At 47.6% G+C, this 18,529-nt stretch overlaps 11 protein-coding genes across 11 annotated transcripts; 6 read left to right on the top strand and 5 right to left on the bottom strand.

The window, feature by feature from the left end:
* Window positions 1-54: 54 nt before the first annotated feature.
* Window positions 55-1,002, bottom strand: N7481_001787 (putative short chain dehydrogenase/reductase; the record flags this gene model as incomplete). The annotated part of the gene is made up of 1 exon (XM_057261006.1): window positions 55-1,002. One exon carries the CDS (start codon window positions 1,000-1,002, stop codon window positions 55-57), a length of 948 nt encoding a protein of 315 aa, XP_057125938.1.
* A 1,094-nt stretch (window positions 1,003-2,096) lies between these two features.
* N7481_001786 (uncharacterized protein) lies at window positions 2,097-2,920 on the bottom strand (the record flags this gene model as incomplete). The annotated part of the gene is made up of 2 exons (XM_057261005.1): window positions 2,097-2,470; window positions 2,533-2,920. 2 exons carry the CDS (start codon window positions 2,918-2,920, stop codon window positions 2,097-2,099), a joined length of 762 nt encoding a protein of 253 aa, XP_057125937.1.
* A 1,010-nt stretch (window positions 2,921-3,930) lies between these two features.
* On the top strand, window positions 3,931-4,464 carry N7481_001785 (uncharacterized protein; the record flags this gene model as incomplete). Its single annotated transcript, XM_057261004.1, has 2 exons — window positions 3,931-4,266; window positions 4,336-4,464. 2 exons carry the CDS (start codon window positions 3,931-3,933, stop codon window positions 4,462-4,464), a joined length of 465 nt encoding a protein of 154 aa, XP_057125936.1.
* An 886-nt stretch (window positions 4,465-5,350) lies between these two features.
* N7481_001784 (TNT domain-containing protein) lies at window positions 5,351-6,111 on the bottom strand (the record flags this gene model as incomplete). The annotated part of the gene is made up of 2 exons (XM_057261003.1): window positions 5,351-5,977; window positions 6,031-6,111. The coding sequence occupies 2 exons, from the start codon at window positions 6,109-6,111 to the stop codon at window positions 5,351-5,353; spliced, it is 708 nt and encodes a 235-aa protein (XP_057125935.1).
* A 1,680-nt stretch (window positions 6,112-7,791) lies between these two features.
* N7481_001783 (uncharacterized protein) lies at window positions 7,792-8,139 on the bottom strand (the record flags this gene model as incomplete). Its single annotated transcript, XM_057261002.1, has 1 exon — window positions 7,792-8,139. One exon carries the CDS (start codon window positions 8,137-8,139, stop codon window positions 7,792-7,794), a length of 348 nt encoding a protein of 115 aa, XP_057125934.1.
* Window positions 8,140-9,063: 924 nt separating this feature from the next.
* Window positions 9,064-10,046, bottom strand: N7481_001782 (uncharacterized protein; the record flags this gene model as incomplete). Its single annotated transcript, XM_057261001.1, has 2 exons — window positions 9,064-9,979; window positions 10,027-10,046. The coding sequence occupies 2 exons, from the start codon at window positions 10,044-10,046 to the stop codon at window positions 9,064-9,066; spliced, it is 936 nt and encodes a 311-aa protein (XP_057125933.1).
* A 1,941-nt stretch (window positions 10,047-11,987) lies between these two features.
* Window positions 11,988-12,545, top strand: N7481_001781 (DUF504 domain-containing protein; the record flags this gene model as incomplete). The annotated part of the gene is made up of 2 exons (XM_057261000.1): window positions 11,988-12,162; window positions 12,283-12,545. The coding sequence occupies 2 exons, from the start codon at window positions 11,988-11,990 to the stop codon at window positions 12,543-12,545; spliced, it is 438 nt and encodes a 145-aa protein (XP_057125932.1).
* A 332-nt stretch (window positions 12,546-12,877) lies between these two features.
* N7481_001780 (MIF domain protein) lies at window positions 12,878-14,024 on the top strand (the record flags this gene model as incomplete). Its single annotated transcript, XM_057260999.1, has 2 exons — window positions 12,878-13,279; window positions 13,341-14,024. The coding sequence occupies 2 exons, from the start codon at window positions 12,878-12,880 to the stop codon at window positions 14,022-14,024; spliced, it is 1,086 nt and encodes a 361-aa protein (XP_057125931.1).
* A 341-nt stretch (window positions 14,025-14,365) lies between these two features.
* On the top strand, window positions 14,366-15,134 carry N7481_001779 (Appr-1-p processing; the record flags this gene model as incomplete). Its single annotated transcript, XM_057260998.1, has 3 exons — window positions 14,366-14,462; window positions 14,513-14,571; window positions 14,679-15,134. 3 exons carry the CDS (start codon window positions 14,366-14,368, stop codon window positions 15,132-15,134), a joined length of 612 nt encoding a protein of 203 aa, XP_057125930.1.
* Window positions 15,135-15,723: 589 nt separating this feature from the next.
* On the top strand, window positions 15,724-16,984 carry N7481_001778 (Gfo/Idh/MocA family protein; the record flags this gene model as incomplete). The annotated part of the gene is made up of 2 exons (XM_057260997.1): window positions 15,724-15,760; window positions 15,825-16,984. 2 exons carry the CDS (start codon window positions 15,724-15,726, stop codon window positions 16,982-16,984), a joined length of 1,197 nt encoding a protein of 398 aa, XP_057125929.1.
* A 475-nt stretch (window positions 16,985-17,459) lies between these two features.
* Window positions 17,460-18,428, top strand: N7481_001777 (CENP-X/MHF2 family protein; the record flags this gene model as incomplete). The annotated part of the gene is made up of 3 exons (XM_057260996.1): window positions 17,460-17,493; window positions 17,764-18,308; window positions 18,381-18,428. 3 exons carry the CDS (start codon window positions 17,460-17,462, stop codon window positions 18,426-18,428), a joined length of 627 nt encoding a protein of 208 aa, XP_057125928.1.
* Window positions 18,429-18,529: the final 101 nt, after the last annotated feature.

Below are 18,529 nucleotides of genomic sequence, written 5' to 3'. Positions count from 1 at the left end.
TGGTTGGGCGTAAATATTGCAAACAAATAATTAGATCAACGCTTTGGAGACTATTTACCTCCTCTTGGCCTTCTCCTCCTCTTCCTTCTTCAGCGCCATAAGTGTCTTCGAGGAGATCATCATTAGCATAGACCGGGGTAGAAGCTCAACCGAAAGTCCTTGCAGCCAATGCCAAAAGTATGCCCAAACAATGACTCGACCGCATCCAATCCTGTTCAATCCAGCACTGGCTAGAGTCCTGGCATCCGGTACAAACAACCCAGCCTGAACATCGAAGCCAGCTGTTCTCACTTGACCAACACGCAATCCCAAAACCTCGACCTTGCGCTTCTCGGCCTTACACTCGGCCTCAAGGGCCTTGGTAAATGTGTCCACGAATCCCTTGGTGGAAGCATAAACACTGATATACGGCATGCCGACCGACGACACAGACGAAATATTGAGTACAAGGCCCCCACCCCCAGCCTCCAAAACAGGAAGCAAGACACGGGTAATCTGCGTCATGAATCCCGCATTCATCGCAATAGTCCTCTCAACATCCTCAAAGCAATAATCACTCAAAACAGTATACGGCCGAACCTCACCCCCAACATTATTGATGAGAACAGAGAGTTCACCACCCTGCGCGTCAAGAATTGCCCTCACCTCCACAGCAATTTCATCCACATCAACCGTCAAGCCGACAACATCGCGAACCACAATCGCGACCCGACGAGTCGGAAATTGCGTCCTGAGCTCCGCCGCGCGCGTTTCGAGCTTCGTGCCGTTGCGCCCGTGTAGGATGACGTTGAAACCACGGGCGCAGAGTTCTTCGCTGAAGCCGAAGCCGATTCCGTCGCTTGCGCCGGTTACAAGGGCCCAGTTGTTCTTTGTGCGGTTGTAGGTGTTTAGAGAGGAGGGTAGCAGGAATGTTGTTGCCGAGCGGGTGAATTTGAAGGTTGTGTAGGCTAGTGTTGCCAGGCCGATGTAGCTGAGGGGTGTTTGCCAGGAGGAGATGTCCATTTTTGCGTTGATTGAGGTCGTATGTGAGGGAGGATGAAGAGAAGTTGAGCTTGAGTGTAAGGTCACAGGGGGTGGTGGAGATTGGTGGATTGCGACGGACTGCGGGTTCGGATCGCGATGATATCACGGATCAACGTGAAATTCGCTAGATCGGGATAATGAGGGGGACTCGATTGTGTGTACGACTCACGAGTAGTAAGAAGAAACAATAGAATATACTAGTAGTATATAGTTCAATTAGATATCATCATGAACTGGTACGACGTCCTATGTACCACCATTTTATAGTATGCGCCTCATCGGTGATTCGTCGGCATCGGGCCGGTCGTCACGCCGAGCACCGACTGTCGGGCTGGCGAAGGCCGATCTGATAACAGAAAGTATAGTAAGCCATTATTGAATTAGGAAGGGTGCTTTCATTCAAACAGACGACTTGAACTACTATGATGATGATAGATAATACCATATTTAGAGATCGGAGCAATTTTGAGCATAGTCAATCCGAGCCGGATCAATAGCAAACCGACGCTCGAAAAGTCGGAGCTCCAGGGCTTCGTTGGGGGCTGATTGAGTCAGCAGTCTTGTGAGAGAGGTTATATCGCATACGTAACCATGAAGATGGCAAGAAAAGAGTTGTTTTCCATAAATTTCCTGATAATCATATCCTTTTCTCTCTTTAGTTCTTTTCATCAATGCGCGATCGTACGATAGACTACTAGTATTCAATTGATAATCTGAGCCTAACAATATCCAATGCTTTTACATCTCTCTGAGGTTCTCCTCCTCCTCCTCCTCCTTCGTTTCCTTCGTTTCCTCCACCAAAACCTCCAGCTTTGAGTGAAAAGAGATACAAACTAGGTCTAACATAGAACCATGAAATATGTTGACAATTGAGCTTACATCAGTCGCTTTGGCCTTGTTAAGAAATTATGCTTCGCATTGGCAAACTCAGTTTATTTAACTATTGATAAATCAACTCTGATACATCCACAAGCCTCTATCTCTCTCACATAAAAACAAATGCAGAGTTAAAAAACGTCATCACTCTTAAACAATACGAACCCATGGCGGTGCGTTTTACATTCCTGGGTCCCTTAGTATATCAATCCTCGTTGTCGATACTTTTCCTCCATAACAGCGCCACTTTCGTAGTCAGGTAATAAACCTTCAAAGTGCCTTTTCCGAAGCTGGCCCGTCCACATGTCTTTGACCGCTCGTGCCCATGCAGTGGGGGATTTGTATACTTCGGTTACGCTATGGTCGCTTGAAACAGCGACCATTTTAGTCAAACCCGCAAGTGCGCGTGAATTTGGCGAGCTGACTTCCCCAACATCGGAGCTAAGAGCAGCCTGTAAAAGGCCGAGTGCGAATGTGTGGCAGTTGTTTCGAATAACGTTATATTTTGCCCTCGGGGAGGACGATGTCGGATCGGCGGTTTTCATGAGTGAAACGACTCCCTCGGCTAGGTCTGTTAGCTCCGTATATCCAAAGCTGTGGACTTTTAATTCCCGGAGGCGCAACTCAACTTACACATGCTTGCTAGCTCAGCATCTGTTGCTGTTGTTTCTCCGACGAGTCTGTCTGGGTTGGCAGACTTCCAAGATTCCCACCTGGTCTCATCCACATAACGCCAAGTTATTTCCAAGTTCTCGTCGGTCTGTAGCTCATAAAGATAAGGGCCGATTTTCAGTGCCCAGTGCATCTGTATTTCTTCCGGGGCGCCATATTTAGTGACCCCGATTCCTCGATTCAGGATATGGTTGGATTGTGTATATACCCCGGCCCATCCATCGAGCCATCGGCATCTCCAAATGATTGGGCGCTCGCAACGAGCAGCGTTTGTCTCGATTATTTGGGCCTGTTCAGGCTGTTGGCGAGACCTTCGGCCACCCCCCGATGATGAAGGAAGATGTAACATTGTAATGTTTTCGAGTCGAAATAGACAACTTTGAATGATGGCAATGATTCAGGATACCTTGGAGGCTTGTAGCATGCCCTTTTAACTTCTTCACAATAGAGCCATAACCCTGTTCTATAATCAGGCAGAGATCTTTAGGCCAAGGGAAACATGCCTCGCCTTGTGGGTCAGTAGGGGTTCATGGGGGCCAAATGAATCCGCTCAAGGTTTTATTGGTTGGCAAGGCCTCATCGCCCCCGTGGGCTGTGTGCATAAGCGTGCGTGAGCTCGGACATAAATAGACTGATCGGCAAAACACCGGGCAGATGGCATGTCAATTACGAAGTAGCCAATCAAGAAGTTGCGCACACCACCAAGCAACTTTAGAATCGTGCTTGGGTGGAGCTGTTAGAGCAAGGCACTCAAGGCAGTGAACTCCTGTAATTGACTATTTATGTACTTTATCCCAGGCAGATATTCAAAAATTGGTTTTAAAAGGGTGAGATGAGTCGCCATTACTCACTCAGACTTCGATTCATCACTCTTTCCACATTCACTCCGAATAATCAAGATGATTCGACTCAGTCGTGTGCTCTATTTTGTACTCTATCTTTTCACTTGGCCATACTACGCAACGTTTGTGAGATACACACTCGAGCCACTGGCACGCATAGCCGGACCACAAAATGACTTGATTGAGTTGAGTCAATGCGTGCAAGACTTTGCACTGGGAAAGGCCGCAGAACTCAAATATATCGGATTTGCTGTAAGTTTCTACTTTCTGTTACAGCCTACGCCTAGTCTGGCTTTGGTCGCTCTATGAAACTCCGAGTCACGATCCTTCGTTCATCTTTAACTGACAGCTCGGTCTCCAAAAGGCAACTATCAATGCCGGTCTCACAGTCGCGACATTTTCCTGGCCTCGACTCGATGGCGCGCCATGGGCAGCCCCTGCACTGCTATACGCATCCCTCTTCTTTACCATAGGAGCTCTTGTCACAGGCTCCCAGCACATTATGTTCTTCCACAAAATGTGCCCCTACAAGACTGAGGATATTGCCGATGAGTTAGATGATGCCACAAAGCATAACGTGTACCAAACTGCTCGAGCACAATTTCTTGATTCGCGCAGTTCGTGGTCTGTGATCTTCAGGCTTGAGACTGGAGCCAGCGACATGAACGCGCCCGTGGTAAAGGACATCGACAATCTCCTGGGACAAAGGGGAATTAATCCGAGTATGATTCTGACTTGGCAGTGCCCTATGATGCTGATGGCTTGGTCGTGGGTAGGGTACCTGGTGGCGATAGTAGTGCTGATTTCGAGGCCATTTATTGCACCAGTCAACAGCGACACTGATGAACGAAAGGTGAGTGTTTATGGCAACCTCTTATATAGTTCCAACCAAGGGACAGTCAAGCTAACTTCAATTTCACAGACTGCTATCTTCAGCTTGACCTTTGGCAGTTTCATGTTCTTGTCATTCATGTGGTCATCGTGGTTTATTTATCAAGCCAGCAGAAGCTTCAAGATCATTAGCCCGCGTGCTCGCCTATTGCCCAAATGATCGTCTGCTTTTGCTTTTGCTTGCCATATATCTTGCTTATTTTGCAAGCCGTTTTATGATGGTTTATATCAGCCGCAGAATCGATTTCTGCTACTCCGTATGCATGCATGCATCACCTGGCTCAGCTCTACGCTGCTCGGAGGCTCGGAGACCAGTTGTCTTTGATGCGACAATGGAGTGTGATCTTTCCACAGCAAAAAACACTTGAGGTCTGCAAGTCGCGTGACTGTTAAATACGTGCAGAGAGTATTTCACTACTAGCAGGTCCCCTATTATCATCGAACTTTTTATCGATTCGAGATCTAGAAGGGTGGCTGATCGATCGCATTGCCATTATCACACTAGGCACTACCCGCTCTCGATAGCCCTGGTTGAAGCTCACAACAGGGGAAAGGCCGAGGTTTACCTGGTCTGAGAAGAACAAGCGATCGGATAGCGATTTGATCCTCGATTCCAATTGTAATGCAGTGGACCTTCTAATGATCCTTGCCGAGACAATTGACTTTGTATTTTCACTCGATTAGAAACACAAGCCAACGTATCAACTTGTGGCATGCGGTAGATGGATAACGATTATCTGATGTGCGGCATTCAACAAATAGAAAAAAAAGATCACATAGGATATCTTTCCCGTAGTCCCTTGAACCTATTCAATTTCGGTATACATCGGTGGCTCCTCATAAATTTCTTGACGATCTCTCCAGGTGGCTCGAAACTTCTTCTAGCTCCTAAAAGTAGTAGGATATTTCAGAGGTTTGCACTCATCGTCTGTATCTTTAATAGCACCGATATTATGTTAGGCGCAGAAAGTATGGTAGCCCAAGAAAAAAGGTTCATTTTTCAAGTAATTCAGTTTTGCTGATGCACCAAAAATGCGAGAGTATAACTAGTTAGATGGACCAGGCGTGTATCCATCTGAGTATTCAACTGCCTCGTCATATTCCTCGGGGTTGAGCCTCTTGAGATAACCCCTTTCCAGCAATCCCATGACATTAGTATACGTAACAAATTGAGTTCCCATGCCGGGCTGCTCAAACCAAGGCGCAATAGGGCCCAAACCAACAACGAAGCTCTTCGCCACTTGATAGACATGATAATTGAACGGATAATCTCCATCATAAGTAATCAGATTGCTCGGCGGCAGCGAACGCTCGATATATGGCGCACCCAGAGGCGCAAGGAATGATCCATACTCAGATCCGAATCGATCAACCTTTTGTCCGACGGGAAGAGTTGCGTTGCCGATGATTGCCTTGCCAGCTGTGTTTTCGACATAGCCGTTGGATGGCGGGTACTCGTATGAATCGCTGGCGTTTGTTGAGCCGGCCCATTTCGTAAGGAACTCTGCTGGGCAGAGGGCACCGAGTCGGGTGTAGGTGCGCAGTTGGTTGTTCAGGGGGAATTTCTTCGGTGCGTGGACTGGACCTAGTCGTGGGTCGCCGCAGACATAGGTTTTGTTTTGGGAGACGATACCAGCGCAAGGGTCTGGGTAGCAGCGAGCCGGAAACTGGAACTATATGTCTATTAGCCTCTGGCGTAGGGAAGAAGATTGGGGGAGGGGCTTACATCTCCAGTTCCCCGGGCATGGGGAACGGCCACTGCCGAGGCGGCGAGGGTCAATAAGGTGCTGAGAGTGAATAGCTGCATTTTGAGCAAGAAGAGATTGGAAGAGATCGATTTGAATTGTAGAAACCCGCGGTGTTTGCTACTTATAAGTACTTGTGCGAGCCCAGCTGTATAATCACTCTGCGGAGCCATTCGGAAGCCCCATTTCGAAAACCCTGGAGATCGGGTTCGTCACTCAACCCTTTAGGTGGGGATTGTTAAGAACCAGGCGACATTGAGTAACAAGATTGACGCATATTATTCCTTTCTAGGTCCTTGGCTGGGAGATGAGTGGGGTATGGCGGCAGGGACGGGATTTCTGCAAGTCAGATTGGAAAAAGAAATCATGCAGCCATGCGGTTTTAAAGATTGGCAATTTCTGGCGACATCCTGTGACGATATTACACGAGCTTGGAATCGGGCGAGCAAATCTATTACATATAATGTTTTCCATATTACTGTAGATCGCCAAGAGGGTGTTTGGGTGCCAAATTTTCAGGCTCTCGTCAGCTTTATAATCGCCCCACAGTTCCCCACAGTTCAGCTGCCCATTTAAGATCTTGGCAATCAGGGTAAGCTGAGCGTGCACAGGATAGTAAGAAGGCTAATACTAACTGGGAGGGGAGTATCGCATCATTTCGATGATTCGCGCGCTGATGTACATATTCGACTGCGTATCACAATGAGCTTCCCTCCTTGAGACTGATAAATGGTCTGCAATATCTCCTCGCCGTCATGGGGGCACAGCGACAAATATCCCACTTATCTCTTTGTTCACAGGCGGGGAGAGCGATCACAATTTCCACCATACATTTCCAATAGACTACAGGTGTGACATATAGAGGTTTAAGTTCGATTGGTCGCAAACCTTCATCGGGTGGTGTATAAAGCTCGGCCTGGCATGGGGTCCAGTGATAACAAGCTCTGCGGAAATTGAGCAAGCTCTTCTCGACAAAAGGGATCAAATAAACAGCTGAAAAGACCCCCTAATCTCAACCAACTACCCAGTATGGACTGAAAGGAGTACGTGGATAAATTCAGGCAAGGCCACCGTCTGATCTGCATCAATGGAACTGCGTATGATATCTTTTTCATCGTGGCGCAACCTGGTGGTCCAGATCTTCTACAAACTTCCGTGGGCAAAGACGCTACCGACGAGTTTTCAGCGGCGCCCATTGTCATTCGGCGCATGCTGAGGTCACTCTGACCAGTCTCAGCCGTGGAAATTTTGAACAGAAAAAGCACAAGGAGACTTGAAAGGACAGAGGCCTCAACTACATCATCAATTTTCCTGTTCAGTCATTCAGGTTCTCGTTAGAAATTGAGCCCTGATCCTGCCCTATCCTATAACTTCGCCATACAATATCACAGCTCTATCGCAATGCACAGGTCTAAGCAGGGCCCGCAGGATTCAAGTTGGATCCAGTCGGTTTCTCGGCTTGGGGCGCTTTTTGATGTTTCTGGTTACGTTTACAGGGGATTTCTTTCACAATGAGGAAGCAGTAGCCTTCTCAGTCTTCTAGTTACTCCATTTCTAATGTCTAATGGATTTGTCATACATTGCTTTCAAGTTATAGGTAATGAAGCCCTTGAGTCTTACGGCTCAGGGATATAGGAGGTCTTGAAGGTTCTTCAAATGGTGGCATCTATATTTGTGTCCGGTTAGACCTTTGTAGAGTAGGAGACAGAGACGGGTTATTGACATAACTTACTATTCAGTACCTAATACACCCACCATGACCTAGCATGACCAACGATGCACCCATCATGCAAAGGACCGTCGTTACTATCATAGAGAACGCGTCCTACATTTTCGCTACAAATGTCATTGTCAAAGACTTGCATTCGGAGACCAGCATCATTGAAATCAATCTGGACAGAGGTAAGACCGAGATCTGTGTCCCCGTTCTTCATTTGCTGACAGATATCAGGAGGGGTAGGGGATGTATCCGCCTGAAGCATCGGCGAAAACCCCTTGCAGCCGTTGTTGAAACCTGAAGCATCGCCTTGGAATCCCTCTATCGACCAGGCGGTGCTTGTAGCAAGAAAGAAGAAAAGTTCAAAGCGCATTATGGTTGTTGAGGAGTCGGAAACTTTCCTGGGTAGACAGACACAAGATAGAAGATTGTTTGTAGACGTAAAAAAGCTACGGGAATGGCCTATTTATATCTCTTCCTGTGTAATACATTATGCCACCTGGGGGCCCAGGGCATCCTTTTAGGCGGGTCCATTGTGAGCCTGTGAGCAATCGAGTATAGTTTGGGGGCCTAGATTAATAGCCACTGGCATTTGAGGAAGTCCAGATGAATCTCCACTTCCGATATTGATTGCCTCGCCGAGAGTTGCTTTTCCGGTTTCAAAGTAGCCCGAAAATCGGTCTTTTATAGAACCCACTTTAAGTTTGGCATATTTTCGGCGTTGTTCAACTTGGCCCCCCTCTAGCCCCTTTGGCCCCCTTGGCCCCCTTGGCCCCCCTAGCCCCCTTGGCTTTGGCTCCTTTGGCCTGAATTAGGCTGCGGTATAGCTGCAGCTAGGTGATAAACTTTTTAACGCGGTTCTGCCTATCCATCTAACAGAATTAGCAGTCATGCTGCAGTCTAATAGCAACGAATAGAGCGGCATTTATTGGAATTGCGGTGAACCAAAGTCAGGTCTATTAAATCCTAAAGACCGTAGAATTGATTTCCAAGGAGAAACTAGCCATGACTGCACGAAAAGTGAACTTCAATAGGACTTATACAAATAAGATGAATTTCTCAAAGTGCAGTCACATCAGCACAACGCTTACTGAACGTTGCTTTTAAGATCCAAGAAGGTCATGGTCATTGGGCCCGGGGATTCCCTTGCAAGGATACGTTTCGCGGTGATAAATCAGAATGAAGAATTTAAAAGTGTGATGATTATAAAGATGGTTTGCTAAATGTGAGCATTCAATAAAGAGTGCTTCTATGGGATCAGAGCCGAACGATATGCTCGTTCGCAGCTAGTATTGCTTCATTCGTAATAATGAGCCGGCTTCTTGTATCGGTTAGATCGACTGTAGACAAATCCACCCTCTAAGCGGTCTTGCATGATAAGCCCAATTGCCCCCTCTTCGTCCTGTATTGCCTTCGACTCACTCCAGTTATTGTCGTCTGCATAATCCTTGCGAAAGTTGCAGAGGGCAAAGTCAATCATGAAAACCTTGTATCCCTTTTCCGAACACGCTTTATCCTTCTGCACGATAAAACTTCGCGTTTGGACATCCTCGTTTAATACCCCTCGATCGCCTATCCGATGAAGTATTTGAATAGCTTCTTCGCAAATACTCTGCCACTGTTCCCTTTGAGTGTAATGGGAGATATCGGTTAGAGGAAAGCCATCAATGTACTGTAAAAGAATTCCAGAAACGCCAATGAGCTCGCTGACTGGCTTTGGGTCTGTCAAGCTAAATCCGGGCATTTTGACGCAGGGAACAGGTTGAGGAACATCATGTCCTTGTAGATCCCTCAAGGCATCATATATCTGAGCCTCCGTTTCATAGAGATCGGATAAATGATCATGAAGGTAGTCTTCATCTTGGCATGTATTCCATGTTTCGCCTTGATGGGCTATCTCGCCGTTGTTTTTGAGCTCAGTGATGAAATCAGACGCACCGCCGTCAAGGACGAATTGATGATATCCCCTCTCAATATCCGAAGTCCAAGGGCGAAGTTTCTCATCTTCCTGGAGTTGCGTCGCAAATTGTCGGTCAAAAAGCTTCAACACCATATCTCCTTCCCTTGCCAAAGAAGAACAGGCTATGCGCACGACCATCGCGGATGAGAGGGTGAATGGTTCGAATAATCTGATGACTTCGGCATCGGTCGCTAACTCTTCGCCTTTTATTTTGAGGTATAGTTTGATCGTATTGCCGGCCACATAAGGGCATCTAGAATAATCAATATATTCTCACGAGTTCATAGGCAGGCCACTTACTGGGAATCCCGCCGGTCCATGACGATTGGAGGTTAGGAGTTCAGAGCTCGTATTCTGAAAATCTTAATACTTAGGCTACTTCACCAAGAGTTTCGAAAGAGATGTCGATCAGGTGAGCCGAATAGTTCGCAAGGTGTAGCTGACGCTGACTTGGAAATAAGATTGGGCTGTGAGGCCGCTCGCAGTGTTGAACTCGGATCTGAAGCTACTGCTTATTCGGAACTAGGGCGGCTCATCATTTTCTCTCTTTTCTAGACTTAGTATCGCGTATTGAATGCACTCGATTCTTATTGACCAGGCTTCTATTACAACCAGTATCATTTGGCTATTACCTGGCATAATAATGGAGACTTCGCTGATCACCTCATGTTTTAGTTCGCGCCCGACGCTGTGTACGGCCACTCACAACTAGCAAATAAGCGCCAAATGCAGCTTCCAGCACCGCTAAGCCAACATCACCTCTTGTGAGGATGCTCAGATACTCACAGAGATCAACGTACGGCGTAGCATACGAAGCAAAGGAAGCAGTAGCGGTTCGACTAAAGTAATAGCTTGAGGAGAATAAGAAGGAAGGAAGCTAGGATAGAAGGCTAGATACACAGGTGTATGGCGTGGATGCCTAGAGTGGTGCCGTAGGCATAAGGCATCCACGAATGGTAACAACACCAGTTCGTTACACCTCTGGAAGATTCCTCAATTGCGAATTGATAGCGTTGAATATTTAATATTGTAGCCCCACATGAAATTACTGCCGAATGGCAGATGCCTTGGTCTCCTAGCGGCGTATACTTCATATCCAAGGCTCCACGTAACGCCGGTAACTTGATGATTAAATCTCGGCTGTGAAACATATAGCAGAAAGGGACTTAGGGTTGGAAACAATTATTCCGAGGCATAAATACTCGAGGGCTTCGCATGCTTTTGAGTTTTCTCATATTTTCCTGATTTTCATCCAACGCCCATCTCGCCTCGGATCTCTATCCATTGCCACAGGGAAATCGGCAAGCCCCCTTTCCCTTGATTTTTCATAATTAAAAGAAATTGCGCACAAAAGAAAGGGTAAGCCAGGTCGCTCTGTAACCTGAAGTCCACTGGCAACTCGAAACTATTGAACGTTCAAGTTCTAATATTATCTTTTGTAGGAATATATTTCTCCAGGGCTTGTATCCCGAGGTCCCAAAACGAAATTGTATCGTCCCCTGAAAGGCTTATATGTCATATCACTGCCTAAGTACCAAGGACTCAGAGCCTACAGCTTCTGTTTATCCAACTTGAACCTTGATCTACAACTAGATGCTGGAATTGTTATTGATTTTGTTGGGGCAGACTTTATACAACCACGCACATGTATGCTAGGGACGACAGAAATGATGATTCCGAAACATCATGGCAAATATCGAGCCTGACTTCAACCAACAGTCCGATATGGTGTAGTGGCTAACATCGCCGTCTCTCACACGGCAGCCGGGGGTTCGATTCCCCCTATCGGAGCTCCTGTTTCATCTATTTCTATCCGATATGGTGTAGTGGCTAACATCGCCGTCTCTCACACGGCAGCCGGGGGGTTCGATTCCCCCTATCGGAGTCTATCATGTTCTCGTCTGGAGCAAAATTTCTTTTTTGGAGTTAAGTTCCTTTCCTTCTATTTTCAATTTTTGCTCAAAACCTATATACGATTCGGAGTTGATTGGTTTTTTCTTTATTTGTTAGCGTGGTATCCGTTGGCATCATTTTCCGGGTGACTCATCGAGCTGCGCCTCCAAGCCTGTCGCGAAGTTGAGTCATCGGGGAGTCATCGAAGGGATCGAGAGAACTTCCCGAGACGCTTAATCGTATTCTGCAATTTGCGACAGCTAGCCGGTAATCCAAATGATAGTTAGGTGTTATAAGAGCTGCCAGGCCCGGATTCACAATGGCAGACCAGATATTGATACTCGTTTGTTTTGCCATTCTTAAAAACCATGTCGTTGATTGAACCCACCGGGTCCCCACCAACTACGGGAGTTGAGAAACCCAGTGAAAACCCCAATCAATTCCGAGCAGGGTCCACCAGTCCTCGGCCAACGAAACCCGAACGACAACGGACTCCATCCCCAGAGCCCCGATCTGGCGAAAATCGATTGCGGCCAGCAGGAGGTAAGCTCTCTCCAGTAGTGTTGGACCCTAGAACATAGAGCCATCCCTATCTCTATCCCTATATGCTTCCATCTATATTCTACAGGGATCAATTGGATGGCATACTGATCCAAATAATAGACATCATCAACCGAATAACGTGGGACTCCAACTTTGATCGCAATGACTATATCATCGGGTTTGTCGATCGGTTTGAGGGCCAACTTGAGGTGACCATGGATAGCTGGAAGAAAGAATCCACCGACGAGGAATTTATCCCGCAGCATCGTGTACTCTACATTCGACATGCGAATGGTGACATTGTATGGGATAGAAGGCGGCGCATCGACAAAATCTTCAACAGCGGAAATTCAGCGTTTAGCGAGTTGGCGTTTTTGCAGTGAAGCAAGTCTGCACGCATTTGACATTATCTGAGTATAGTTCAAGTATAAATAGAATGAATGTAGTGAGATATTGATGCTGTTGTATGCTGTTTAGATGTGCTGATGTTGTGTCGATGTCAAAAAATTAGGGCAAGCTTCCGTCGTACCTTCCCTCCACCACTTTTACTTCAACGTTCCTGCCAGTTCCGCTAATGTTTATCTCACCGTCAACGTCAACTTCCAATCTTCTTCTTCTCTTCAAGTTCTTTGTTTCTTCATATTTCCATCTTTCATCACCTTCATCTGTTTTATTCCCCTTTATATTCTGTACCACCCCCCGATCGATAACTATCATGGAACCACCCGAGATACCCAAGTCGACAAAGCCATCGACAAGGCCGTCGACAAAGCAATCATTGCCGCGTCTCAAGACAGATATCCCCTGTGAGGAGGATGCCCGTACTTCAGTATTTTCCCGGACTTCATCTCCGGATCTGGAAATCAAGCCTGAGAGACCTGCTAGGGCCCCGACTCTGTTCTCAAATGAGAATCTCGCCCCTAGCATTCGGTATGGACCAAGCAAGAATGCCCACATTTTGGAGAGGAGTATTGAAGAGGTGTTCATGCGCAAAAAACCCGAAGCCAAGTCGACCTACTATGAGGAAGCGTTCTCCAGTCGCGGCTCGCATAATTCACCCAGAGAGCGCATCATTCAGGACTCGGTCGTGGTCGCGGAGCTCACAACCAGTGCCAAGGTAAGCCCTAACTTTGTTCCAGTTTGGTGTAGCACGCACTCATCAATTTGAATCCATTTAGGTCTCCAATCCTGCAGTTTTGATGATGGATCTTTCTCGACACCTTGCTCTGATTTACCAGCGCCCGGAGGCCGCGATCTGCCTGACAATCCACCCAGAAGCCCCTCTGTCATTTGGCAACATTTCACTTCCGGCCTACAAGCTCAAGATATACGCCCTGCCTTCCGTCATCGCACCCACCATCAATATACGCAGCACAACCATGCTAACCGAGGAGTTGCAAGAGTTACTTGGCATTGTCCCCGATCTCGGAGTGATTCTTTTCATTCCGGTACCTCAAGACAACTTGGCGATGAACGGAGCAATTGTCGGAAGTGAGTTATCCAAGGTGGAGCAGGAAGACAACCCTGGCTTTATGAAAACGCTTGGCCAATCGATTTCGCGACGACACTTCAAATCGAGTAGTGGCGGGACTAGCGGCCCTCTTTCCCCTCTCGCTAGCTCTCTCAAATCTCCGACCGTTGCCCAACCCCCTCACAGTGCGCCCGTTGATGATGATATAGCTGTCGTCGAGCGACGACGTCAACTTGGAATGAAGAAGTCCGTATCGAATTTCATGCGCCGTGGTCTGGGACGTGCTTCGAAAGAGCAAGACGAGCAACATGGTCTTGACAAGGTGGAAAAGAAGGAGGCTGCGAAACCCAAAAAGGATGACAGAGTTCTTCGATTTGAAGACGAACTGTAGGAGAAATACGACCCAGGTGTTTTTTTTGTTCTTTTTTTTCGTTCTTGTTTGAATTGAATCCAATCATGTTGTTCGCGTTGGAATTACGAACCATTGAACTTGCGAGATGGGAGACGAATTATTCTTCCACATGCAAATTTAAAAGTCTTCCATTGAACATTTGAGTACTCTACTGTATCCTATAGAACCACCCGACCCGCGCCTGATAAACTCTTCGTGATGCCCGCGCCCCACACCGGCTCCACTGCTAAACTCGCGTTTTCATCTTCGCCTCGCGTCTACTCAATTTCAATACTTTGTCTCCATCTCCACTTACGCCTCGTCTCGCAACCAGATTTATAATGAGTACTCACTCGGATGACTCGATGGCAGAGGGGAGCAGAGTGACGGAGCTGTGCGGTGATCTCTTCGATGCGCCAGAAGGATCGTGCTTGATCCGTAAGTTTGCCTTCCGGCTCTTAATACTCCCTGGCTAATCCAATTATTAGATGCATGCAATATTCAGGGCTCATGGGGAGCTGGAATCGCCAAAGTCTTCAAGCAGAAGGTGGGTCTGTTCTGTTCTGTTATGCTCTGCTCTCCCCAGAGCGCTGGTTTAAAATACGCCGTGAGCATTTCTCAAGGGCCAATTCGCTAACCTCGACGGGGGTGTAGTATCCAACTGCATACCAGTGCTACAAAGAGCACTGCGAAGAATATCAACAGCAAAGTGTCCACCATGACATCGTTGATCTGCAAAGCGAAGACGAGGAAACTCTCTCCGTGCGTCTACCTCTGGGCACCTCACTAGTCATTCCTCCTCAGCCGGAAGATTACAATAATGGCAAAAAGAAGCATTGGATCATCTGTCTCTTCACATCCAGCGGATTCGGAAGCCGCGTTGACTCTCCCGACCAAATTCTGAACAGTACCTACGCTGCCTTGGAAGATCTGGATATGCAGCTTGTCATGCTCAAGCAGCCAAATGAGGAAACGGGAGATGGTCAGCCGGGTGCACTGTTTTCTTGTCGATTCAATTCGGGGCTTTTTGCGGTTCCCTGGAACGACACGAGGGAGCTTATTGACGACTTGGGACTGAGTATGACTGTTATCTACCCGGAGGGAGAATGATCGGATTGTCCAATAGAGGGTCTGTTCATCAAATCCTCGAAAGGCTCTAAGTTTATCACCTCATTTGGCCGATCATTCATTATTCGGGCATTTTTGTTGTAACCCCTGCGCCACTTGACCCCTTGCACCCCCTGCAGATCTTGCTGGGTCGCCCGGGTCAATTAATTTATTCGCCGTTGAGAGCGGTTGATACCCAAAAATACATTCAAATATCACAGAATCTCCAGGTGCTCATTCTCAACCTGTTAAATGAGAGATGGACGTGGAAAATTATGCGCAGTTCGACCCGTCTAGATGAATCAGCAAAGAAAGGCCATAGTCGCTATACTGTCCTAAATCATGAGTTCCCTGCCAACTTCACAAATGCGTATAATAACATATAGGGGAATTTATTCGCCCACGGTCATTTCTTCAGCCGAAGCGACGCCATGGCCTTTTACACGGGACATTGCGTATTAATTCTACAATGGCTAGATCGCCTGGGCTAAGCAACGCCCTGGTAATGCTGTCCATTTTCTGTCTTCGAATATGCCGCCTTGCACACCTGAGAGCTAACATAGAAATTTTACTAAGAGACACTGGGAGCACTATGCAGGAGCCGTGGGAAGTGAGATGGGGTGTCATAGGTGAGTCTTCGTGTTTCCGTGTTTCCCTCTGAATATGGCGGGGCCTTTGTCTAACTGTTGCTAGCCACGGGTTGGATGGCTAGTAGATTCGTGACTGACTTGCTCATCGATCCTCGTCTACGCGGTACTGCCGATATTGTTCACAAGGTGGTCGGTGTGGCATCGTCAACTCGGAAAGAAACCGCGGCCAAATTCATCGATGACTTCGTCTGTCCAACCGAGAAGAGAGAGTGCATCGCTCACGGGAGCTTCGAGTCCCTTCTTTCCCGAGACGACATCGATGTCGTGTATATTTCTACACCTCACTCGAGTCATTACGAAAATTGCCTACTGGCTTTGGACCACAACAAATCGATTTTGTGCGAAAAGGTCTTGACTATCAATGCTACCCAGGCCCGCAAGATCCTCGAGAGGGCCAAACAAGAGAACCTTTTCGTGATGGAAAATAACTGGCTTCGCTTCTTACCCATCAGTACTGCAATTCAGAAATACATCGAGTCGAATAAACTTGGGGATATCATCAGGGTCTATGCGGATCTCTCCTACGGAGAAAACCCCGAGTCCTGGCCGGAGGGTCACCGATCCATCAACGCGGACCTTGCCGGTGGTTGTCTCCTTAATATTGGCATTTATAGCCTCACTTGGGTTTTGCAATGCCTTTATCATACATTGCCGAGCAACCTTCGCCAGAAACCCAAGGTTCAGAGCCTGATGTCTCTGTATTCGGCTGCTGGTGTCGACGAAACCAGCACTGTGATTATGGAGCTTGCATCCCCGCCGCATGGGAAATACAAAGCCCACGGCATTGCGACGACATCCTTTCGAACAGATTGGGATCCTAACAAGTGCCAAGATTCTGTTCCGTGCGTTCGGATTTTAGGCTCGAAAGCGGAGTTGCAGGTGTTGGGTGGACCAGCTTCGCGCCCGCAGACAATCAGGATTATCCCTCAGCTGCCGGGCAATTCCAAATCAGGACTCCAGATGAGCGGAGCAAAAGGTACAGAGCAAGGTGATATCGAAGTGATTAACTTTGGGCCGCCTGGTGAGCCCGGGGGAGGGCGTGGAATGTTCTGGGCGGCGGATGAAGTAGGGAGAAGTTTGAGAGACAAGGAGGTCGAGAATAAAACTATGCCCTGGAATGAGACTCTTCTGATGATGGAGGTACTTGACGAGGTCAGACGAGCTGGAGGTCTACACTACCCGGAAGCTATTGAGAAAATCTGAATTCATCGGCAAATGATACTAAGAATGTTGGGTCTAGGAGTTGGTTCTAGACCATATTCATCCTACGTGATCTACGGAGTAGATACAAACAAAATTTGGTGGACAGGATTTCCTTCCTCAAGAGGCCGTATGTACTCGTGAGCTCGAGAATCAAGAACGACAATAGATTAGGCACCAAGATACCTTGAAAAGGGTTGCATACATAGACATTAGCCGGAATCCTTTTCTCGCTCGACTGCGTCCTCGGAATGTATACACACATGGTCTCATCGCAGGAACCTTGGAAATAACGCAGACAGTTCTTAAAAATTCAGCTCATAGAGGTCCATTGACTATTGATTTTGTTATTGTCCACAAGGCACTGAAATCTTCAGTCGATGTGAAGCCTCGTGGCAAATTGACAGCGGGACATTTATTTTATTTTGGAAAAGCAATAGCATCAATCTGGGTTTCGCTTTCGCTCTCGCTTAATTCAATGGGTCAACAAATCAATCTCGATGGCCTGAACAGTGAATGTCGGCATAGTTAGCATCTTTGCGCATAGATATTATATGAATGATGTGATTCATCTCCAAATCTGTCCTGAACTGCTCTGCTCTGTTATGACCTGCTCTATACTTCCAAGAGTGGGTCACCTGACAGCGCGCGTCCGCGCGACTGCTTGAGAACTTGAGAATCTACTCCGCACTGTCCTCAATCTCCTCCCATTTCCATCTCTACCCTTGAATCGGATCGTATCTGATCCACTGAGCCAAGAAAATGGCGGGCGAACCCCCCAGCGCAGAAGAAACGCCGACTCCCCTTCAAACCACCGAGTCGCGCACCCAGCGCGGGGCCATCAACAACCGCGTCCAAGCCCAAGCCCAAGGCCAAACCCAAAACCAGCAAAGTCACCAAGCCCTCTGCGAAATCCTCCTCCACTTCATCCTCATCCAAAACACCCGCTCAATCCAAATCCACCGCAAAGCGCCAACGCGCACAGTCCCCGCCCGAATCAGCCTCCGATTCAGGCTCCGGCTCGGAATCATCTGTCCATAGTCGCGAACGTTCCGTCTCCCAGGAACCGGACTTTATACTCGCAGAAATTATCGAGAATAATCCGACCGAGGACGTGGCGTCCAGTGATCCGACCATACCGCCCAAGCTACTTACACGATTACTGCATCAGCATTTCAGTAACGAGAAGACGAAGGTTGCCAAGGACGCGAATTCGATCGTGGCGAAATATGTGGATGTCTTTGTGCGAGAGGCTATTGCGCGTGCGGCATATGAAAGGGCCGAGACGGATAATGGGGGGAAAGGGGCCAGTGATGGGTTCTTGGAGGTTGGTCTTATTTCTCGGTTCCCTCGACGGACCGGGCGTGTATTTGTATCCTGATGCTAACCGAACATACAGGTAGAGGACTTGGAAAAAATGGCGCCGCAGCTTACAATGGACTTTTGATGATGGGTTACTGGGAATACGGCGTTCGGGAGGTTCTTGTTTAAGATACCAAAGCACACATACACAGCATTCTGGAAATATCACTTCCACTTCCACTTTCG

The sequence above is a fragment of the Penicillium waksmanii genome (assembly GCF_028829765.1).
Source record: "Penicillium waksmanii strain IBT 27052 chromosome Unknown utg000002l:1.0-3326099.0:1.0-3328782.0, whole genome shotgun sequence".
In the NCBI taxonomy this organism is placed as follows: Eukaryota; Fungi; Ascomycota; class Eurotiomycetes; order Eurotiales; family Aspergillaceae; genus Penicillium; species Penicillium waksmanii.
The sequence above is the reverse complement of the archived record's forward strand: the minus strand, read 5'-3'. Positions and strand labels throughout refer to the sequence as shown.